Source organism: Brassica rapa, chromosome A03, assembly GCF_000309985.2.
Source record: "Brassica rapa cultivar Chiifu-401-42 chromosome A03, CAAS_Brap_v3.01, whole genome shotgun sequence".
Lineage (NCBI taxonomy): Eukaryota > Viridiplantae > Streptophyta > Magnoliopsida > Brassicales > Brassicaceae > Brassica > Brassica rapa.
In genome coordinates, this window is record NC_024797.2 from 28,429,256 (window position 1) to 28,450,295 (window position 21,040).

Sequence of the window (21,040 nt, forward strand, 5' to 3'; positions counted from 1 at the left end):
AAAAAGAACAATATAATCATGCTTTAATAGTATAAATACGAATATTAAATCTGTAAAATAAACATGAATATTTTGAAGTTTGAACTATATAACTCGATTTAACCAATAATTTTGTGGATATTGTTGTATAAGGTTGCGTTCTATATAAAAGATACAATCTAAGATGAAAAAACAAGATTTATATACCGGTGTGCACCAATAATCAATCTTGACGTAGAATATAGCTTGCTTACAAATGTCTGGTCAACTTTGTGATCATTTAAAATTTTAGAAGTGGTTCGAGTTTAAATAAAATCAGTGTAATTACTAAACTATAGCTAAATCATACCATTAAATATGTATTAATCGGAAGTGAGTTTTGTAGGCAACTAGATAGAGATGATGACCTTGGAAACTGCGACATCAGCTTCCTGAATCCTGAAGCCCTTGCATGTGGCGAGATGCTCTTCTTTTGTCAAACACCTCGCTTTTTGTTTTCTTTATTGTTTCCTAAGCTTATGCACTAGTAGTTTAAAATTGAAACCTTTTTACTTCCACAAGTTAAATAAGTACGATTTGTATTATAAGAACTTAACTATAAGACCTTTAAATGTGAACACTTGACTCTTATAATATGTATATGATGGCTGATCTAAAGCAATAATTCAATTAATTTTGAACTTCTCGAAATATTTACATGGTATGATATTGGATTCTTCAATTCGTTGTGTTCCGTGCAAAGGTGCAATTAAAAGCATATACGAGCTACTGTATTATTATACGAATTACATTTAACTTTGTAAAATTGCAAGAAAAATAATCGTTCTCATTATTATTCAAACTGTTTAAGTAATGTTAAATTCCACTAAACGAATTTCATTGTAGCCAAACTCATGTAAATGACGGGAAGGCGGCGTCTATCATTAATAGAGTCTTCCCCGGTTGGTCGTATGAATGTAATTACGAATTCTCGGACTTGGGAAAGATTTGAGTTTTGTGGCACTCTTCTGTTTCGGTTTCAGTGGTTCACAAGTCTCTCCAGAGTCTTTCTTGCATTGTAAATATGCATTTTGTCTCCTCAGCTTTTGCAGTTTCTTTTGTGTACGGATCTAATTTCAAGAAAATAAGGCGCAATTTTTGGTCTGAGCTTGGTTTTCTATCTTCATCCCCTTCTCTGATGGACCTTCCTTGGACAATTATGGGTGACTTTAACCAGATTTTAGACCCTTCGGAGAACTCTCTCGCAGATCAGTTCTCTTCTTCCAGAGGCATGAGGGAGTTTCAATCTTGTACACACCTTCTCGGGCTACTGGATCTTCAATTCTGTGGAAATTCCTTTACATGGTCTAATAATCAAGGTGCGTCAGTTATCTCGAAGAAACTTGATAGGATCCTCGTCAATGATAAATGGCTTCAGTGTTTCCCCGCCTCCCTTGGTGTCTTCAGTGACCCAGGAATCTCAGACCACAGCCCTTGTTGTGTGTTCCTTGACGCCCAAAAGCCAAAACTAAAGCAGCCGTTCAAGTTCTACACTCTCTTGAATGACAATCCCGAATTCGAGCACATAATTAGAGACTGTTGGAACTCCCTACCTTTTGCTGGTACAAAGATGCTACTAGTCTCCAAGAAGTTGAAAGCTCTGAAAGGCATCATCAGGACATTCAGTAGGGACAATTATTCAGATATTGAGAAAAGGGTCTCTGAATCATTTGAAGAGCTTACAGCCTGCCAGCGAGTTTTACTATCTACACCTTCTCCGGCTGCATGCATAAAGGAGAGACAAGCTTATGCGAAATGGGCGACCTTAGCCAAAGCGGAGGAATCTTTTTTCCATCAGAGATCACATGTCTGCTGGTTGGATAAAGGTGATTCTAACACAGGGTTCTACCACAGGCAAGTCAGAGCTAGGATATCTCAAAACCAAATTTTATTCTTGAAAGATGATAGTGGCGCCATCATCAATACCAGAGAGGCGATCCTAGCTCATGCTGTTAATTTTTATGAAAATCTGCTTGGTGGTTCTTCCCTATCTTCAGCATCAACTATTGAGGATATCTCAAGTCTGGTTTCTTATCGATGCTCTCCTTCTGTTATGGATTCTTTGGCTGCTCCTTTCTCTAATCAAGACATTCGGTCTGCTTTCTTTGCCCTTCCGAAGAACAAAGCTCCAGGCCCGGATGGCTATCCCGCTGAATTTTTCACGGCTCATTGGAGAACAGTCGGTCCAGACTTGGTTGATGCGGTACAGGAATTTTTCACCTCAGGAAGGTTGCTACAGCAGTGGAATGCGACCATTCTCACGCTTATACCGAAGAAGCCAAATGCGGTCAACATATCAGATTTCAGGCCTATTTCTTGTTGCAACACGGTCTACAAAGTGATCGCCAAACTCCTAGCTAACAGACTAAAGAAGGTGCTGCCTAGTGTTATTTCCAACACTCAATCCGCTTTCATTCCTGGCAGACTCCTTGTTGAGAATGTTCTTATGGCGACTGAACTTGTTCAAGGATATAACTGGAAGAACATATCCAAAAGATCGATTCTGAAAGTTGATCTAAAGAAAGCATTTGATTCCCTCAACTGGAACTTCATTCTGTTCATCCTCACAGCCCTCAGATTTCCTGACTCCTTTGTAAACCTCATCGCTCAATGCATCACAACGACCAGATTTTCTGTCGCGGTGAATGGGGAGCTTGGGGGATACTTCAAAGGTTCCCGTGGTTTACGTCAAGGCGACCCGCTGTCCCCATATCTCTTTGTCCTTGCGATGGAGGTTCTTGGGCAAATGCTCAACAAGGACTATCGTCAAGGTCTCATTGGGTTTCATCCATCTGCCACAAACCCGGAAGTCACCCATCTCGCCTTCGCCGATGACATTATGATTTTCTTTGATGGGGAAAGTGGCTCGCTCCAGCAGATTGCGGACACGCTTGACAGATTTTCACAGTGGTCAGGTCTTACTATGAACAGAGCAAAAACTGAGCTTTTTACTGCAGGAATGAGCCAGAACGAAGCTGTTGATCTTACGAGTCTGGGCTTCTCACTAGGTTCACTCCCTGTCCGGTATTTGGGTCTCCCGTTGATGCATAGAAAACTGCGTATTTGTGACTATAGACCGCTTCTAGACCAGCTCAAAAGACGGTTCACATCTTGGTCAGCCCGTGCACTCACATACGCGGGCTGCAAGCAGCTCCTCTCCTCCGTGATATTTAGCAATATCAACTTCTGGCTTTCGAGCTTTATCTTGCCTAAAGGTTGCATCAGTGCTATTGAATCTTTGTGTTCCAGATTCTTATGGAATGGAAATATCACCAGCAAGGCGGCAGCTAAAGTTTCATGGACATCAGTTTGCTTACCAAAATCTGAAGGAGGACTTGGCCTACGAGACCTGGCCACTTGGAACAAAGCTCTTTGTCTCAAACTAGTGTGGCTCCTTCACTCTGAAAATGAGTCCTTGTGGGCTATCTGGACCAAGCATCATCGCCTCAAAGGAGCCAGCATATGGAGTTTGGATGAAGCTAAACAAGCTTCTTGGATCTGGAAAGCCATCCTTAAGCTGCGGTCCTTAGCGGAAAGGTTCCTTAGGTGTGATGTTGGTAACGGTCTTTGTGCAAGCTTCTGGTTTGATCATTGGTGTCCCCTTGGCCCTTTGATTAAAATTTTTGGACAGAACGGACCAAGACATATTGGAATCCCTCTGCATGCTAAGCTCCGTGAGTGTTGCTCTGACACAGGTTGGAACTTGAGGCCTGCGAGATCCTCTGCTGCTGAGAACCTCCAAATTCTACTCTGCTCTACTACTCTCCCCTGCACTACTGGAGAATCTGATAGATACAGTTGGGAAGTAGATGGTATCTCTCTCACTTCTTTCTCTGCGTCCCATACTTGGAACGCCATTCGCTGCAGGGGTGAACAACAAAATTGGACAGAGGCGATCTGGTTTAGTGGACACATTCCGAGCCAAGCATTTCATATGTGGGTGGCTCAGTTGAACAGACTACCAACTCGCAATAGGATATTTACTTGGGACCCGGGAACAGACACAGTCTGCCTTCTTTGTAACCAAGTGGATGAATGCAGGGACCACCTCTTCCTAAGGTGCTCCTTCAGTGAACAAGTATGGAAAATGGTTATTAAGCGCCTAGGATACTCTCCTCTGCTCTTCCATACTTGGACTGCTCTTATCGCTTGGCTCGATATAAAGGACAGAACCTGTCCCTTGACTCTTCGTCGCCTTGCAGCACACACTACAGTCACACGACTTTGGTTTGAGCGTAACAACCGCCTACACAACAACTTGCGCTCTACTCCGCAAGTTCTCTTCAAAGTGATTGACAGGACACTCAGAAATATCATCCTTGCAAGGAAAAATCGTAAGAAGTTTCGGTCCTATATGAGACTATGGCTGAAATATTTTTAGTTGTCTGCTAGCGATCATCTTCCTAGCATGAAAGCCTCTTTGTTGTTTTTTATCTTTTTTTGGCAGCAAACGGCTTAACCGCATCTCTTGCTTTGTAAATGTTACAAACAGCTTCATTTTTATGATAATTCAAATACTTATCAAAAAAAAATTTCATTGTAGCATTTTTTTAATAATGTATGTAAACTTTATAATTCATCAACAAACAAAACTCCTAACTACAACGTAGTTGAATGTCAAAGTATGCACATCCCACAAAAGAAAATGAATTGCATGTATGGAAATCTTCGGATGTTTTATTTTATATAATTGATGTAGTTGTTGAAATTTGAACAGCCAGTTGGTTTTGGTACGTTGTGCATGTGTGTTTATGTGATCAGGGATCTCCTTGTTTAATGAGTTAATTTGATCTCCATAGCTGAAGCCAATTTTATTGGATATACCTTATTATATATCTTTAACTAATTATTGGTTGAGTATATAATGAAAACATCTAAGCAGTGGATAATTATTTGTGTCAAAAGAATTATTTTTAAGGCCATGCGTCCATGTCCATATGTGATATGTCCCCTGCTCAAGTACATACTACAAGAGAAAATAATGTTTTTAAATCAATGACAGTTGCGGGAATCATGAAAACATAGAAGTTTGGGGAGAGGGGGGGGGGGTGATATCTTGCATATTTGCATTGTTTTATCCATTCATCCATTAGCATTTTCATCATATAGATTAGGATTTAGCCATGTCTAGGTTGCATTTTGCATTCATTGTCCTCATTAGGTGTTGGAGTGCCACATGGAGTTCTTGGGGACATTTGGATGCATTTGGAGCTTAAAGGACGTGAAACAGGTGATCATTGGACGAGCAGAGCATGGGAGCGAGGTTCCGCAGCGACGTCATGAGGTCGCTCCAAAGCACCTCTCAGAGCGACCTAGCTAGAGCGACCCCGTGCAGTCGCTCGCATCTCACACCCCTCTCGGAGCGACCTCCCAAAGCGACACCCCGAGGTCGCTCGCGTCTCTATGGCGAGACGACAAGAAGCGAAGCCCGGAGCGACCTCTCAGAGCGACCTACCAAGGTCGCTCCCGATCCAGAGCGACCCGTTGGAGCGACACACCAAAGTCGCTCGCGACCCCTCGCCCGGAGACACCAAAAATCGGCCCTGGAGCGACTTCCCGGAGCGACACCTGCAAGTCGCTCCGCGTTATTTTGCTGCCGAAAATCATGATTTCTTAAGGACCTTTTTGCAATTTATTTTGGACGTTTTGCACTTGGAAAAACCTATGTTTTAAACATCTTTTGTAGCCACCAGTGGCAGATTATCTTTTATCTTTGATCTATTGAGAAAGACACAAGAACTCTCTTGAGAAGTTCATCTCTTGGGTTTTGATTTGTTATGTTCTTGTGTTCTTGTTGATTTCTTATCTATTTCTCTACATGATTAATCTGAAATCCAATATGGGTTTAAGAGGAATCATGGAGATTAGTGAGTAATCACCTTTGGAATTCATGGGTTAGGGAGATTAAGGGTGATTAGGTTAGAGCTAGGATGTTTTAGTGTAGATCATTCATATTTCCTTGCTAGTAGAGTAATCATAATGCATCTTCTGAGTTGGCCACTCAGTTTTTGATCCTTAGGCATTTCTCACCCGAAAGGTGTTCGATGAAATGCCCGAGACAACTCTCCTAGGCTTTTAGTATACTTTGCCAAAGACATTTGTTGTTAAAGATGCTAAGATAGCTAATAGACTTGTTAGTAATGATTGCTTTCATATTATTCAACCAAAGACATTTGATGTTTGAGATATGTTAGCAAATGAGCATTCATCTAGACATAGAGCTTGCTTAGAATTGTGTCTAGGCTTAAGGTTGATAGTTTGATTGATCATTTGCCATCCTTAGTTCGATACTTGATCACCCAAGGTCTAATCCCTATACCCATGAGTTCTCTTTCCCTTTAGTCAAGAAAGTATCATTCTGTTATTGCTTTCTAGTTTTAGTCATAGTTTAAAACACTTCTAAATCATTGGTTGCACTTAGATTAAGTGAGTACTTGCATTCTCAGTGCTTTGATATCCTCTCAGAACTGGTTCGACAATCTTCTATACTACAACATTTGTCTTAGGAGCCTTGAAAACTCCTAACATCAAATTGGCGCCGTTGCCAAATTCTGAGTAGATTTGAACATTGAGATTTAGTCACTTGCTTGAGACTAAGTCATTTTTATTTTCTTTTGTTACTGATTCTCTTTCTTCACCTCCCTTTAATCTACAGGTGTATGAACTTGAGGAGCAGGGGTCCATCAAACCAAGTTCCAATAGCTGCAGACATCAGAGCTTTAGAGAGAGAGTGTGCTAGAAATAGAAGAGAAGAAGAGCAACAGGCTCACTTGCAGAGATTGAGTACTGATATGGGAGACATACCTCAAAACCAACAGCGAGCAGCTCGACCCATTGGCACTTACGACCGCCCCAACATTCATGGTCATAGATTGGGAATCCGAGCACCCGCTGTGGCAGCCAACAACTTTGAGATCAAATCAGGACTCCTCAACGTGATCGAGAACAACAAGTATCATGGCTTGGCTCTAGAGGATCCATTTGATCACTTGGACAGGTTCGACAGCTACTGTGGGTTGTCAAAAACCAATGGTGTGTCCGAAGATGCCTTAAAGCTCAAGCTATTCCCTTTCTCTTTGGGAGATAAGGCACGTCAGTGGGAGAAGTCTCTACCCAGTGACTCCATCACTACTTGGGATGACTGCAAGAAAGCATTCTTGGAGAAGTTCTTCTCTACTTCAAGAACTGCTAAGCTGAGAAACGAGATTTCCAGCTTTCAACAGAAGAACTTGGAAGGCTTCAGTGAAGCCTGGGAGAGATTCAAAGGCTACCAAGCTCAGTGCCCACACCATGGCTTTTCTAAGGAGAGCTTATTGAGCACATTCTACCGTGGTGCTCTTCCTAAGTACAGAGCCAGACTGGATACAGCTAGCAATGGGTTCTTCTTAGGGAGAACTGAGGAAGATGCAGAAGAGCTGGTTGACAACATGGTAAAGAGTGATGCAGTCTACAGTGGAGACCACGACAGAGGCAGTAGAACAGATGATAAGCAGACGAGGAAAGAGATCAAAGCTTTGGAAGACAAGATCGACCTACTCATTGCTGAAAAAGCAACCCAAGAGCAGCTGAAGTTTGTTGGTAACTCCAAGCAGGAAGATCCACTTGCTGTCAATGAGGTTGAGGGTTTGGAAGGTCAAGAGGAGTTGTGTTTCATCAACAACAATGGTAGCTGGTACAAAAAGGAGCCCAATTTTCAGTACAACAACTACCAACAGAAATCTTATCCCAACAACCAACAGAGTGGTTATCCGCCTATAAACAACCAGCAAAGCAGCTATCAGCCTCAGCAAAACCCCTTGTCTGGTTCCTCTGCTCCTCAAGAGAGCAGCACTGATACCTTACTGAAGCAAATCTTGGAGTCTCAGACTAGAAGTGAGAAGCAAGTTGGTTATGAGTTGAAGAACCTTCATTCCAAGATTGATGGGAGCTACAATGAGCTCAACAACAAATTCTCACACCTTGCTTCTACAGTCAGGAATTTAGAGAATCAATTTGCTTCCATGAACACTCACCAGAATCGCCAGCAAGGATCTCTACCTGGAAAGTCTGACCAAAATCCCAAGGAGGCCAAAGCTATCACCCTTAGGAGTGGTAAGCAGTTACCTCCTAGAACCCTCACCAAGGATGCTGAGAAATTAGGTGAGGGGGTTGCCATCAACATAGATGATGAAGTGGTGATTGTTGATGAGAAGATCAATGACGAGATCTTGGAGAAGATAGTGGAAGCCAAAGGTAAAGGAAAGGTTGGAGAGGAGAAGAAGACATTAAAGGATGGTGAAGTTGTTACTCCAGCAAGTGAAAGTTCTTTTGTTCCTCCTCCCTATGAACCCAAACTTCCATTCCCTGGTAGATTCAAGAAGCAGCTGCTAGAGAAATACAAAGCTCTGTTTGAGAAGCAAATGAGTGAAGCTCAGGTTGCAATGCCCATCATCGATGCTTTCATGTTGATTCCTCAATACAACAATTTCCTGAAAGATGTTGTAGCTGCAAAGAAGAAGGAGATGGAAAGCATGATGAATCTTACCCATGAGTGCAATGCCATCATCCAGAGGCTTGATGTTCCAGAGAAATTAGAGGATCCAGGAAGCTTCACACTACCTTGTGCTCTTGGACCTATGGTATTTGAGAAAAGTCTCTGCGATTTGGGAGCTAGTGTCAGCTTGATGCCTTTGTCTGTTGCAAAGAAGCTTGGATTCACTCAGTACAAGAAGTGTAGACTCTCTCTGGTGTTAGCTGATCGTTCAGTGAAGTACCCTGTGGGCATCTTAGAGGACCTCCCTGTGAAGATTGGAAGGTATGAGATACCTACAGATTTTGTGGTGCTTGAGATGGGTGAGGAGGCTCAAGATCCATTGATTCTAGGAAGGCCATTCTTAGCTACAGCAGGAGCTATTGTTAATGTGAAGGAGGGCACGATTGATCTCCATTTGGGTAAAGAGAACATCCTCCACTTTGACATCAAGAGGAAAATGAGGAAACCAACTGTGTTCGGGCAAGTCTTCTACATTGAAGAGATGGACACCCCTGCTGATGAGCACCTTGAAGAGTTACCACCTGAGGACGACGAGGAGGGAGCATCTCCCTCTACTCATTCCCTATAGAAGGTAACCCACCACACTCCCTTGTATATACCATTTTATTTTTGCATATTAGTCTTCTTTTCGGTATCTCTCTCTAATTGACGACACAGAGACTGTGTAACTCAAGTTTGGGGGAGGTACCAAGTATTTGATCATGTTTGCTTTGATGTTGTTTCATTGAGTCATGCATTGCATACCTATTTGTATAAAAAAAAAAAAAAAAACCAATCATTTAGTTTGCATCATTTGCACCATTAGGAGAGTCTAGAGCATATAGGTTGCATTCACTTGCATTGGGAGCAATGATTTTAAATGCCTTGTAAAGAACACTACGTTGCACCATTGAGTAGCCATGCACCTCTCGAAAAGACTTGTATGTTTCGAGCCTTGAAAACTCTTCTTGAAACTTGTTGATTGCTGAAACTCAGTCTTTGAAGCCAACTACAACCTTATTAGAAATGAATGAACTTAATGCTTCTTGCTTAGGGTCCCTTGTGTACTGAGTCATGGCTATACACACTGGAGTTGTCACATCTTTTATGCCAATCTTTTTGATAAACTCTAGTGGTAGACCACTCCCAAAACCTTTCCTTCCTTTTAAGCTTTCATTGTTTGATGAGTGAGGCCTTCTTCGGAAAGTCTTACATGCGCATAATGTTGAGAGTATCGGGAACGACAATGCTTGATCTTCATTTTTGCTAGATTGGACACTCTTTTGTCTAGCTATAGGTGGGAGGGTGAGTGTTGTGATCATGATTTGGGAGAAATGAAAAATAAAAAGGATAGACTCTTTGTGCTTAAGTGAATTGATTTTCTGGGATAAGTATAGAAGCCTCTAGCTCAAGTTTTGAAAAGTCTTGGCCCCCAGCCTAAAAAAAAAAAAAGGGAAAAAGAAAAACGAAAAAAAAAAGAGAAAAGAAAAAAAAAAAGAAAAAAAAAAGAAAAAGGGGACTAGCAAAGTTGTTAGGAGCTAAGAAATGTTTTGAGGTTGTAGAAAAATCCCTTGTAGATTTCAAAAAGAAAGAGTTAAAGTTCTTAAGATCTTTTGGTGAGAGATGTGAGTTGGGTTTGACATTTGGGAATGATTGTGTAATGGTATGTTTGGGAAAAGGGTAGAACAATGGAGATCGAGCATTGTATGCATGAGTTGGTCCCTTTCTTAGATATATTATGTGCAATGTCAAGGCTACTTGTTTTGAGAGTAAATCACCTTAAAGATCGTATGTTTTGAACCTCTTGAACCACTTGAATAAAAGCCTTCCCTTACCCAACCAAGTGACTTGGACCAACGGACCATTTGCAAGAATTCACCTGATGTTTTGTGCTTAATGAATGTGAGAGTTGGTTGATTTGAATGTGTGGATGCTTGATGATGAGTGTAGGGACAAAAGGATTTGAGATAGGCCTAGAGAAGCTAGAGTGTAATAAGAGAGTGTGCTAGTTGTGTTTCTTTTGGCTATGTGCTCCCTCCTTCAACCTCTCTCCCTATGAGTTCTAGAAAGTTCACTTGTGGACAAGTAAAAGAACAAGTTTGGGGGAGTTGATATCTTGCATATTTGCATTGTTTTATCCATTCATCCATTAGCATTTTCATCATATAGATTAGGATTTAGCCATGTCTAGGTTGCATTTTGCATTCATTGTCCTCATTAGGTGTTGGAGTGCCACATGGAGTTCTTGGGGACATTTGGATGCATTTGGAGCTTAAAGGACGTGAAACAGGTGATCATTGGACGAGCAGAGCATGGGAGCGAGGTTCCGCAGCGACGTCATGAGGTCGCTCCAAAGCACCTCTCAGAGCGACCTAGCTAGAGCGACCCCGTGCAGTCGCTCGCATCTCACACCCCTCTCGGAGCGACCTCCCAAAGCGACACCCCGAGGTCGCTCGCGTCTCTATGGCGAGACGACAAGAAGCGAAGCCCGGAGCGACCTCTCAGAGCGACCTACCAAGGTCGCTCCCGATCCAGAGCGACCCGTTGGAGCGACACACCAAAGTCGCTCGCGACCCCTCGCCCGGAGACACCAAAAATCGGCCCTGGAGCGACTTCCCGGAGCGACACCTGCAAGTCGCTCCGCGTTATTTTGCTGCCGAAAATCATGATTTCTTAAGGACCTTTTTGCAATTTATTTTGGACGTTTTGCACTTGGAAAAACCTATGTTTTAAACATCTTTTGTAGCCACCAGTGGCAGATTATCTTTTATCTTTGATCTATTGAGAAAGACACAAGAACTCTCTTGAGAAGTTCATCTCTTGGGTTTTGATTTGTTATGTTCTTGTGTTCTTGTTGATTTCTTATCTATTTCTCTACATGATTAATCTGAAATCCAATATGGGTTTAAGAGGAATCATGGAGATTAGTGAGTAATCACCTTTGGAATTCATGGGTTAGGGAGATTAAGGGTGATTAGGTTAGAGCTAGGATGTTTTAGTGTAGATCACTCATATTTCCTTGCTAGTAGAGTAATCATAATGCATCTTCTGAGTTGGCCACTCAGTTTTTGATCCTTAGGCATTTCTCACCCGAAAGGTGTTCGATGAAATGCCCGAGACAACTCTCCTAGGCTTTTAGTATACTTTGCCAAAGACATTTGTTGTTAAAGATGCTAAGATAGCTAATAGACTTGTTAGTAATGATTGCTTTCATATTATTCAACCAAAGACATTTGATGTTTGAGATATGTTAGCAAATGAGCATTCATCTAGACATAGAGCTTGCTTAGAATTGTGTCTAGGCTTAAGGTTGATAGTTTGATTGATCATTTGCCATCCTTAGTTCGATACTTGATCACCCAAGGTCTAATCCCTATACCCATGAGTTCTCTTTCCCTTTAGTCAAGAAAGTATCATTCTGTTATTGCTTTCTAGTTTTAGTCATAGTTTAAAACACTTCTAAATCATTGGTTGCACTTAGATTAAGTGAGTACTTGCATTCTCAGTGCTTTGATATCCCTCAGAACTGGTTCGACAATCTTCTATACTACAACATTTGTCTTAGGAGCCTTGAAAACTCCTAACATCAGGGGGGTGGGTTATTAACAGTTTGAAAATAGTTTTTTCTTGTTAGATTATTTTCTTACTTCAAAATTGGCAGTGACATCTTGTTGCACCCTGAATTTTACTTCAAAAACAGCTGTGATGAAAGTGATTACAAAAACGCTGCTTTCCAACCCACTATATAATATTTTGCAAATAAAGGTCACATTAAGTCAATAGTTTATGAAAAATGAAGAATCGTTTTAGTGGTATTATCCAAGAAAAGAAAGACTATTTTGGGTGAAACATAATTAAGATGAAGATATAATAGTAATCTGCATGCTCTATAATTCTGCTTAAAATATACTCTTCATATTAATTTAATCATTATTCATGCTATTTATGATTAATTATACTATTCAAACTTTAGCTTAGTTCTTAATTGTTTGTTACTTCTCTTTTGTTTGATTCGTTTTTGTTGTTTGACGTTTGCTTGCTTTGCATGTTAGTACTTGTTAAGTTTGAGTCTCTGATTACCTTGTTTAATTGTCAACTTTCATCTTAAAGAAAAAAAGACTACCAACAACAACAAAAATTGCCTTTAATTTAATCCAATTATAGCCTCAGTTTTATCATATATAAATAAAAAACTTAAACTTGATTACATCAAATTTTACTTATCAAAACATCTAACCAAAATTAAAATAATATAATTTAGATAAAATGTAAATTAAGGACTGTTCTGTAAAATGAAACTTTATGTTTGATTAGTTGTCAAAGTAATGAAGAGGATCAATAAGATTTGATTCCGATCGGATTCATATTTTATAAAAAAATAATATGACAATATTTAAAAAAAAAACAGAAAGAAAAGGATAGAGAGTGTAATATAGTGTAGCAGGATAATGCATGTGGACAAAATCTACGGTAGATATTATTTCATAGTTTTTAAACTAGTCATGGTGTATACATTCTCTCCACTATGCTATGGTTTATGGTATTATGTTATCAGGATATATTAGGGATTTTATAAGTTTTGTTATTGTTTTACCGTCCAAGTTTAATTAATACGCGTATGATTTGATATTTGTATCTTTTGTACATTATGTTTTTGACATCTACTCCCAAAAAAACGTGAAGCAAAATTCCGCATGTTTATTTTCGAAAATATGATTTCTTGAAAAATAATTTTAAAGTCATGTGAAAGACACAAATTCTCATTATCGATCTATCTGATAGTTCTTGAGAGTTTCTTGAATGAGGAATCGATTATCAGGCGAAGATAATGCCTACTGCAGATGGATAGTAGAGACCCACATGGAATTTGTCGCAAGCCACATGACAGTTCATGGTTAACATAAAGTTTACATTCATTCAAAAAAAATTACATTCGTCTGAGTTTTTGCTTTGCTTGTAGCCTTGTAGCAAATTTGATCAATGAACTGATATGATCGACACGCCTTGGACTATCCGAAACGTGCAACTAGTATATGGAGACTACTCGTGAGCTCTGTCCACCGCTAGACCGAAGCCGAAGACGTTTATCTCAATAATTCGTTTTTAGGTAAAATATGATTACCACTCAAAACCTATAAGTATATTAAACATTGATCACTCAAAATCGAGTTTACTTATTATAATGAAATAGAAAGTGGCGTCATTACTAAGAAAGAATATTAACTCGTCAGCATCTGACCTACCAAGTGGCACACACCTGTTCGTTCCTTGTCTTTTTAAAATGTGACCCTTTGCTACTTAATTATTTATTTATGAAGTTGTCAAGGCTAGGAGAGATGTTTGGGGTATCACATGATTCACGACATACCTACAATAATAATAAACTAGGATAATTTTAGCTAATATATAAACCTATAGTAATTAGTATTATGTTGGGCTATTACTAAATTAGGCTAATTTTAGCTAATATATAATTAACCGATGCTCGTTTTTTTTTATGAAGTATCCAGTGTAATACTATTGCCAAAAACTCGGCCTCTCGTATAAAGGAGGCTAAGGAGCCAGAACCAGAACTGAATAAAATTTTAAAGGTTATAAAAGGTTAAACAACTAAAATTATTGAGATGAAATGTCAGAGTATTAATTTTTTGTTTGGGTGTTTTTTAACGCTCAATTCTTTTCCTCAGATGACTTACGAGAACGTGCTTAAATTATGAAATTAAATACTTTTCTACTATTTTCTAGATATAAATCGAATGGAAAAATCATTTAATTTTGGTGAGACCATTCTCAAAGCAAGGACGGCATCGACTATGTCTCTGACTTTTAGTTGGATAATCATAACAGAATTAAAACACGTTTTGAGAGCATAAATTTATTTTCATAATGACCTTTTAACTCCCTTATATGAAAGACAGCACGGGTGTATAGATGTAGTGTATATAACTGGGACTTTTTCTCGATTTAGATACGTGTGAGTATATGATATAGTAGCATTGATTTATTTAAATTTGGTTAAAGTACTTCTTAACATTTTTAATAAAATTAGGCTTAGCGTACACTAAATAAAAAATCGATATAAGATAGTGATCATTAGATCAGATTTTACATTATTCAGTTTACTGTATTATTTAATTTACATTAGTTGCGAATCGATACATGGAGTTAGAAAAAACTATAAAAATGTAAATTTGCGACTAGAAATCAAATTTGTGAATGTACACACGTGTCCTTTACAAGAAGCTTATTTTTTTTTTATAGAAAAGTACATTTGAATCTGTAATATGAACATGACTTTGATATGTATTAATTACATTCAAGTCGTTTTACGTTATATTATATAGTTCGATTGCTTTCCCTTTCCAGCTTTTTTCTTGTATGTCTCTTACTGAATATTACATCCCATAAAGGTAAAACAAGAATCATAAAGCTATTTTTATCTCATTGATCTCCCAACAAAATCTTCTCTCTTTTTTTTTGACAACCAGCAAAGTTATTGACAGATACAGGATTTATTATTATAAATATAATAACAAAGTGTTAATATATAATAAAACAAGTATACTTTGAGAAAGTTGTGAATCACAGCCCATAAAGCGGCAGAAGGAAAACAAAAACAAAACAAAATACTACACAAATGCCCAAGCCTCAAGCTATTTAACTGATAAACTTTTGGTACATTGTTGATTTTAATTAGATTAGTATCTCTAATATAACTCGAGAAATTTTTAAAATTGTGATTCTCCTTTTATTATTAAATAGTGATATCAATTTATCATGAGGACATAATAAAAATACTATTTTTCAAAAAGTATTATTTGAATTTTTTTAGCATTTTAATATTAATTAAAAATTAACTATTGAATAAAAGAATTCAATTAATTTTATGTTATCATTATTTTCATCTGACATGAATGTCAATAACTTTATGATATATGTAAGCGTATTTTATGTGTGTTGTCATAAAACCATACTGTAAATTTATATATACTAGATTTTTTAACCGCGCTACGCGCGGATAAGATATTATATGTATTTATCAATTCTAAAAAATAATGTATAATATTTTATTATATTATTTAAAGAATATAAAATAAGACCACATAATATAAATATATTTTTTATATTTTCTTTGTGAAAATCATTATGTTGTTTAATTGTTGTACTTAATTCACATATTTGCATAGATATTTGTGATAGATGAATAACTATATTTTTATTATCAGTAAATAATATATATTTATTATATAATATAAGAAAAATGGAATTATTTACTTTTTAACAAACTTGTCTCATGTTGGGGACTCGGTTATAGACATATCATATTCGAATGAAACATTTTTACACTTATCAATCTTCTTAACAATCAAGAAACAAATCTGAATATCAAAACAATATCTCATACGATCTCTTTGTGGAATAACTGCTCTGAAGAAATTGAATTTATGCATCAAAAAGGACTGGAAATGGATGTGCATATGTGTTATCTAAGTCAGCTTTGCAAAAAACTATTTATAGTTCATATATCATTTATGTCCATCCTATTTTTTTGTCCATCATTTCTTAAACATCTTGAAATAAGTAATGCTAATTAATAATAAACTTTTTACTCACAAAATAAAAATCAAATTTGTCTAATTATCGCTTAATTTGTCTAACTGATATATGTATTTCTCAATTCTAAAAAATAATTTATAATATTGTATTACATTATTTAAAGAATATAAAATATGACTTCATAACATAAATATATTTTTTAAATTTTCTTTGTGGAAATCATTATGTTGTTTGATTGTTGTACTTGATTCACATATTTGCATAGATATTTGTGATAGATGAATAACTATATTTTTATTATCAGTAAATAATATATATTGATTATATAATATAAGAAAAATAAAATTATTTACTTTTTAAACAAACTTGTCTCATGTTGGGGACTCAGTTATAGACATATCATATTCGAAAGAGACATTTTTACAGTTATCAATCTTCTTAACATTGAAAAAACAAATCTACATATCAAAACAATATCTCATACGATCTATTTGTGGAATAACTACTCTGAAGAAATTGATTTAAGCATCAAAAAGGACTGGAAATGGATGTGCAGATATGTTATCTAAGTCTGCTTCACAAAGTACTATTCATAGTTCATATATCATTAATGTCCATCTTATTTTTTTGTCCACCATTTCTTAAACATCTTGAAATAACTGATGCTAATTAATAATAAATTTTTTGCTGGAAAAAAATCAAATTTGTCTAATTATCGCTTAAATATTTTATTAATATGGTTTAAGAAGCTTTTAAGTGATATCATAGTTTAATTTATTAGTTTTTTTTGTTAATTTTTAGAGGTTTTTGTATTTAAGATTTTTTTCCATATTAAGCTTCTATTTCTTTCACAGAATTGATATATATATATCTTACAAAAATTACCATCAAATCAGTTTTACTTATTTATTATTTTATTTTAACGAAAATACAATTTTTAAATAATTTAATTTAAAATAAAATTATATATTAATTTGCTGTATTTTAACAATTTCATTGATTTAATTAATTTGCTTTGGTGGATAACTTAAAAAGTTTTCATATGAATCGGGGAAAGCAAGCTTATGTTGTTATATTATATTTATTTTGTGTATATAGAATCTATATACAATGCTAGTGTAATAAAGAAAGAACATTATTTTTTTGTAACTTCAAAAAGATACATTATTACAATTTGAAATGAATCAAAATTGAATAAAATTAAATATTTGTAAATCTAATTGTTTAGTTGGATTCTCATGAAAAAAAAAATTGATTGGTTAAACAAATGTTTCAAAATTTGTTGTGGTATTGTTTTGTCTATAAATTATAAAATTTATTGAATTAATATATTTAATTATTGCATCCTTAAATAATATTTTATTAAGACATTAGAAAAATATGTTTTGAGTTGTTTTGTCAAATTGTACAAAAATCTATGCTTTTTCATATTTGTAACTTCAAAAAGATACATTATGACAATTTGAAATTAATCAAAATTGAATAAAATGGTAATTAAATATTTGTAAATCTAATTTTTTTTATCTTGTTTAGTTGGATTCTCATGAAAAAAAATCGATAGGTTAAACAAATGTTTCAAAATTTGTTGTGTTATTGTTTTGTCTATAAATTACAAAATTTATTGAATTAATATATTTAATTATTACACCCTTAAATAATATTTTATTAAGACATTAGAGAAATATGTTTTGAGTTGTTTTGTCAAAATTTTACAAAAATCTATGCTTTTTCATATTTGTCACGAAAATTTATATGTTAAACTTACTTTTACAAAATTCTTAACTTTGTCACGAAAACAAAAATCTATGCTTTTTCATATTTGTCAACGTTCTCACACTTTCTAAGAATATATTAACTTTACTCTTTTTTTTTTACAAAACAAAGTATCGGAGTCTTGAAAGTTAATTCATATTATTGTAAATGTACATAAAAGTTTGTGATTATATACTTAGTGGTTCTTTATATGTGTCCAAGAAAGTGTCAATGGCTTAGTGGTAACTGTCCTATATATATATCATACCAACCCGGGTTCGATTCTCACCTTCGCATTGTTTTTTTTATTTTTTACGAAAAATAAATGAGATGACATGGCAATTTCGGGTTCTCTGATTGGTTGATTTTTCTATACTATGTGGACACCCTCTCCATGGCTTATATCCCCTTTTAGTATAGTATAGATATATAGAAATAGTTATAACCTTGTACTTTACTGTTAATTTCCTACATAGACCATACATGATACATCCTAGTATCCTACATGAAAATACTGTAATAAACCGTTAGATATTCATCTATGTAATTAGTGGGTCAATACGAGGATAATATTATAATAACTAGAAAGCTCGGATCTATATATTTAAATGTTTTGTAGTCATTTGTGTTGGAAGTCATCCACAACCGAGGAAAATAGCAAGAAAAAATATATGATAAATCATGATTAAAATATTACACAATCATTGTAATTTATAAAATGATATTCTTGTCAGAATTAATTGCGAAATCAAAATAAGGGCATAAAATCTATGTAATGTATGTATGTTTATGTGTGTGGGACGTATCTAATGAAATTTGGACACAATCTGATCCAGCGATGCAGTAGTTACTGATCTTAAAACCAAAACATAAAAAAAGATTTTTTTTTCTTTCTAAAAAAGATAAAATAAACATCTTATAAAGAAGAGATCACCATTGGAGATCTCTCCGATTCCTCAGCTCAAAGCATACCAACCAACCCCACATACATACACACACAAGTATTGTTGCGTTTTCTCTCTCTAAGAAGACTTTCTCTTTCTACGTCTTGGTATTATTATTTGTTTCGGTGTAATACATCAAGAAATGGGTAGTAGTTTCTTTGGGAGACCAAAAATGGGTGGATCTTCGTCTTCATCACCAACATCGTCTTCTCCGGCAAAGAGAGGGAAGAACAAGAATGGTTCTGACAAGCCTAAGCAGCCGCAGAGAGGTCTGGGCGTGGCACAGTTGGAGAAGATTAGATTACACGGCGAACTTAATTGCAACAGTTTCAATACTTACCCTTCTTATCATCCCTCAACTTTCAGTCCTCAGGTACAAATTTCCCGTACATATACATATGTATATATATATATATATGTATAGATCCATGTAGATATAGTCAAACCTTTTAGAATTTTATCAGAATTAATAACTCTGGTTTGATCTTTTTTTTTTTGAACAAACTCTGGTTTGATCATGATTACTAAATGTTTGAAGTATTTGCCTTTGTGTGTGTGTGTGAATGTTTTGGAGATTTCAGCTAAGGTTTAATTAGTAAGTAAGCATATTTTCATTTATAGCTTAACACATCATATGATCATTCATCACGAAAACAAAATCTATGTTTTCATAGGTATAAATTGAAATTTTGAACTATATAGTTTTAGATACAGTTTCATCATTTTGCTTGTTTCATCTGGTTGTATAATGTAGGATGATGTGAGAAGTCAAGGAGAATATCCATCTATACCATATTCATCGTCGTCGGTTCATTATGGCATTCATCCAAACATGATGGTAAATATATAGGCCACATTTATTCCTGTGTATGTATGTGAATATATATTGTATCTAGTAGTATCATTTATTTGCTTTCACAAAATTATGATACACATCACATAATTGTTCTTAAATGCATAGCTTTTTAGATTTATATGAAATTTCAGTTAGATTCTTAATTGCATTTGAAATCATTTTAATTTCTTATAAAAACTTAATATGTAAAATCTCCAATTAAACTCACATTGATTATCATATTTTTTTAGCTATCAACATAAAAGAATTCTTAAACAAGTTTCATATCGAATTCTAATCTTTAGACTAATTATAGACGTTAATTAAGAATGAAATAAGATCCATTAATTATACTTAATAGTATGATTATAGGTTTTTATTTAAGCATTCTTCATTATTCTATTTGTGATCTCACAGATGAATGCAAGTAATGATCAATACGAGAGAACAACCACAAGATACATAGATGCTCAGCCTTACATAGCACCAAGGTCCGTACACATTGTTAGAGTTTCATCATACATAATATTTAATTATATGGTATGGTACATCTAGATGTCTGTAATATGTAAAGAAAGCTAATAATTTTTACAACACATGTACAGTTGGAACCCGAACTACGGTATCTTGGAGAGCCAACATTTTGTGGAACCAAACACAACCAGACACTTCTTACATGAGGTTAGTTTTTATGTAGAATGTAGATACATATATCATGTGTCAAGAGATTTAGTGGAACTTAATTTTGACATAATATCTGTGTTTAGTGTCTCAAAATTGTGATAATATATGAATCTTTGAATGATTTTTTCTCATTGATATAGGATCCGAGAAATAACTCGTTCGGATCGGATATTGAAAACTTCCAGACGAGTGACGCAACTGAGCCAGATTTGGAGCTGAGATTATCACTTTGAGTAATGAATAAATTCATATTATTTTTAAAGAGCCCATGGATTTGTTACACTCAAAAAGTTAGACAATAATAATATATAATTTAGGTCATCATTTGATTTGTGGGCATCAGATTTTGATACCATCAAGATGTTTACCTTTTCGACAAAGTATGCTTGTAAATCTACATGATTTTCATATATATCAAAGTAGTCATAAAGTCATCTCCGTATATTGTTAAGAACTTAAGACATGCAAATGCAGTAGATTGAAATTTTCAAATATAGACGGATCATGAACGAGGTATAGGATTAACATATACGTAAACTTACTTAAGAAACGAGGATAATGGTTCTTCACATTGTGAGGGAGCATACTTGTACATCCTAAGTAAACAAAAACTAGACACAAGTAATTTCGGATCAGTTAAAATGTTATAAGTGATTCTTATTTTATATGATTATATGTTGTAAGAAGGGCCAACAGTGGTACGACGTCAAAAAAAGATGTTGGGTTCTTCAGTTTATT

At 35.6% G+C, this 21,040-nt stretch overlaps 1 protein-coding gene and 1 non-coding gene across 3 annotated transcripts; one reads left to right on the forward strand and one right to left on the reverse strand.

Moving 5' to 3' along the window:
• Positions 1–7,208: 7,208 nt before the first annotated feature.
• LOC117133126 lies at positions 7,209–7,315 on the reverse strand. The gene has a single exon (XR_004456967.1). It is a non-coding gene; the product is annotated as a small nucleolar RNA R71 (small nucleolar RNA).
• Positions 7,316–18,081: 10,766 nt separating this feature from the next.
• On the forward strand, positions 18,082–20,744 carry LOC103861856 (protein SPEAR3-like). 2 transcript variants are annotated; one of them, XM_009139564.2, is made up of 5 exons: positions 18,088–19,156; positions 19,538–19,621; positions 20,036–20,109; positions 20,224–20,299; positions 20,443–20,744. In XM_009139564.2, the coding sequence occupies exons 1-5, from the start codon at positions 18,926–18,928 to the stop codon at positions 20,533–20,535; spliced, it is 558 nt and encodes a 185-aa protein (XP_009137812.1). In that variant the 5' UTR covers positions 18,088–18,925; the 3' UTR covers positions 20,536–20,744. The 2 variants fall into 2 exon arrangements, with proteins under 2 accessions (XP_033143519.1, XP_009137812.1); XM_033287628.1 differs by having other exon boundaries at positions 18,082–19,156; positions 20,224–20,744.
• Positions 20,745–21,040: the final 296 nt, after the last annotated feature.

Coding starts and splice junctions, on each gene's coding strand:
- LOC103861856 (XM_033287628.1), top strand. CDS start 18,926: ATGGGTAGTAGTTTCTTTGGGAGACCAAAAATGGGTGGATCTTCGTCT. Junction 19,157..19,537: donor CCTCAACTTTCAGTCCTCAG/GTACAAATTTCC, acceptor TGTATAATGTAG/GATGATGTGAGAAGTCAAGG. Junction 19,622..20,035: donor GCATTCATCCAAACATGATG/GTAAATATATAG, acceptor GTGATCTCACAG/ATGAATGCAAGTAATGATCA.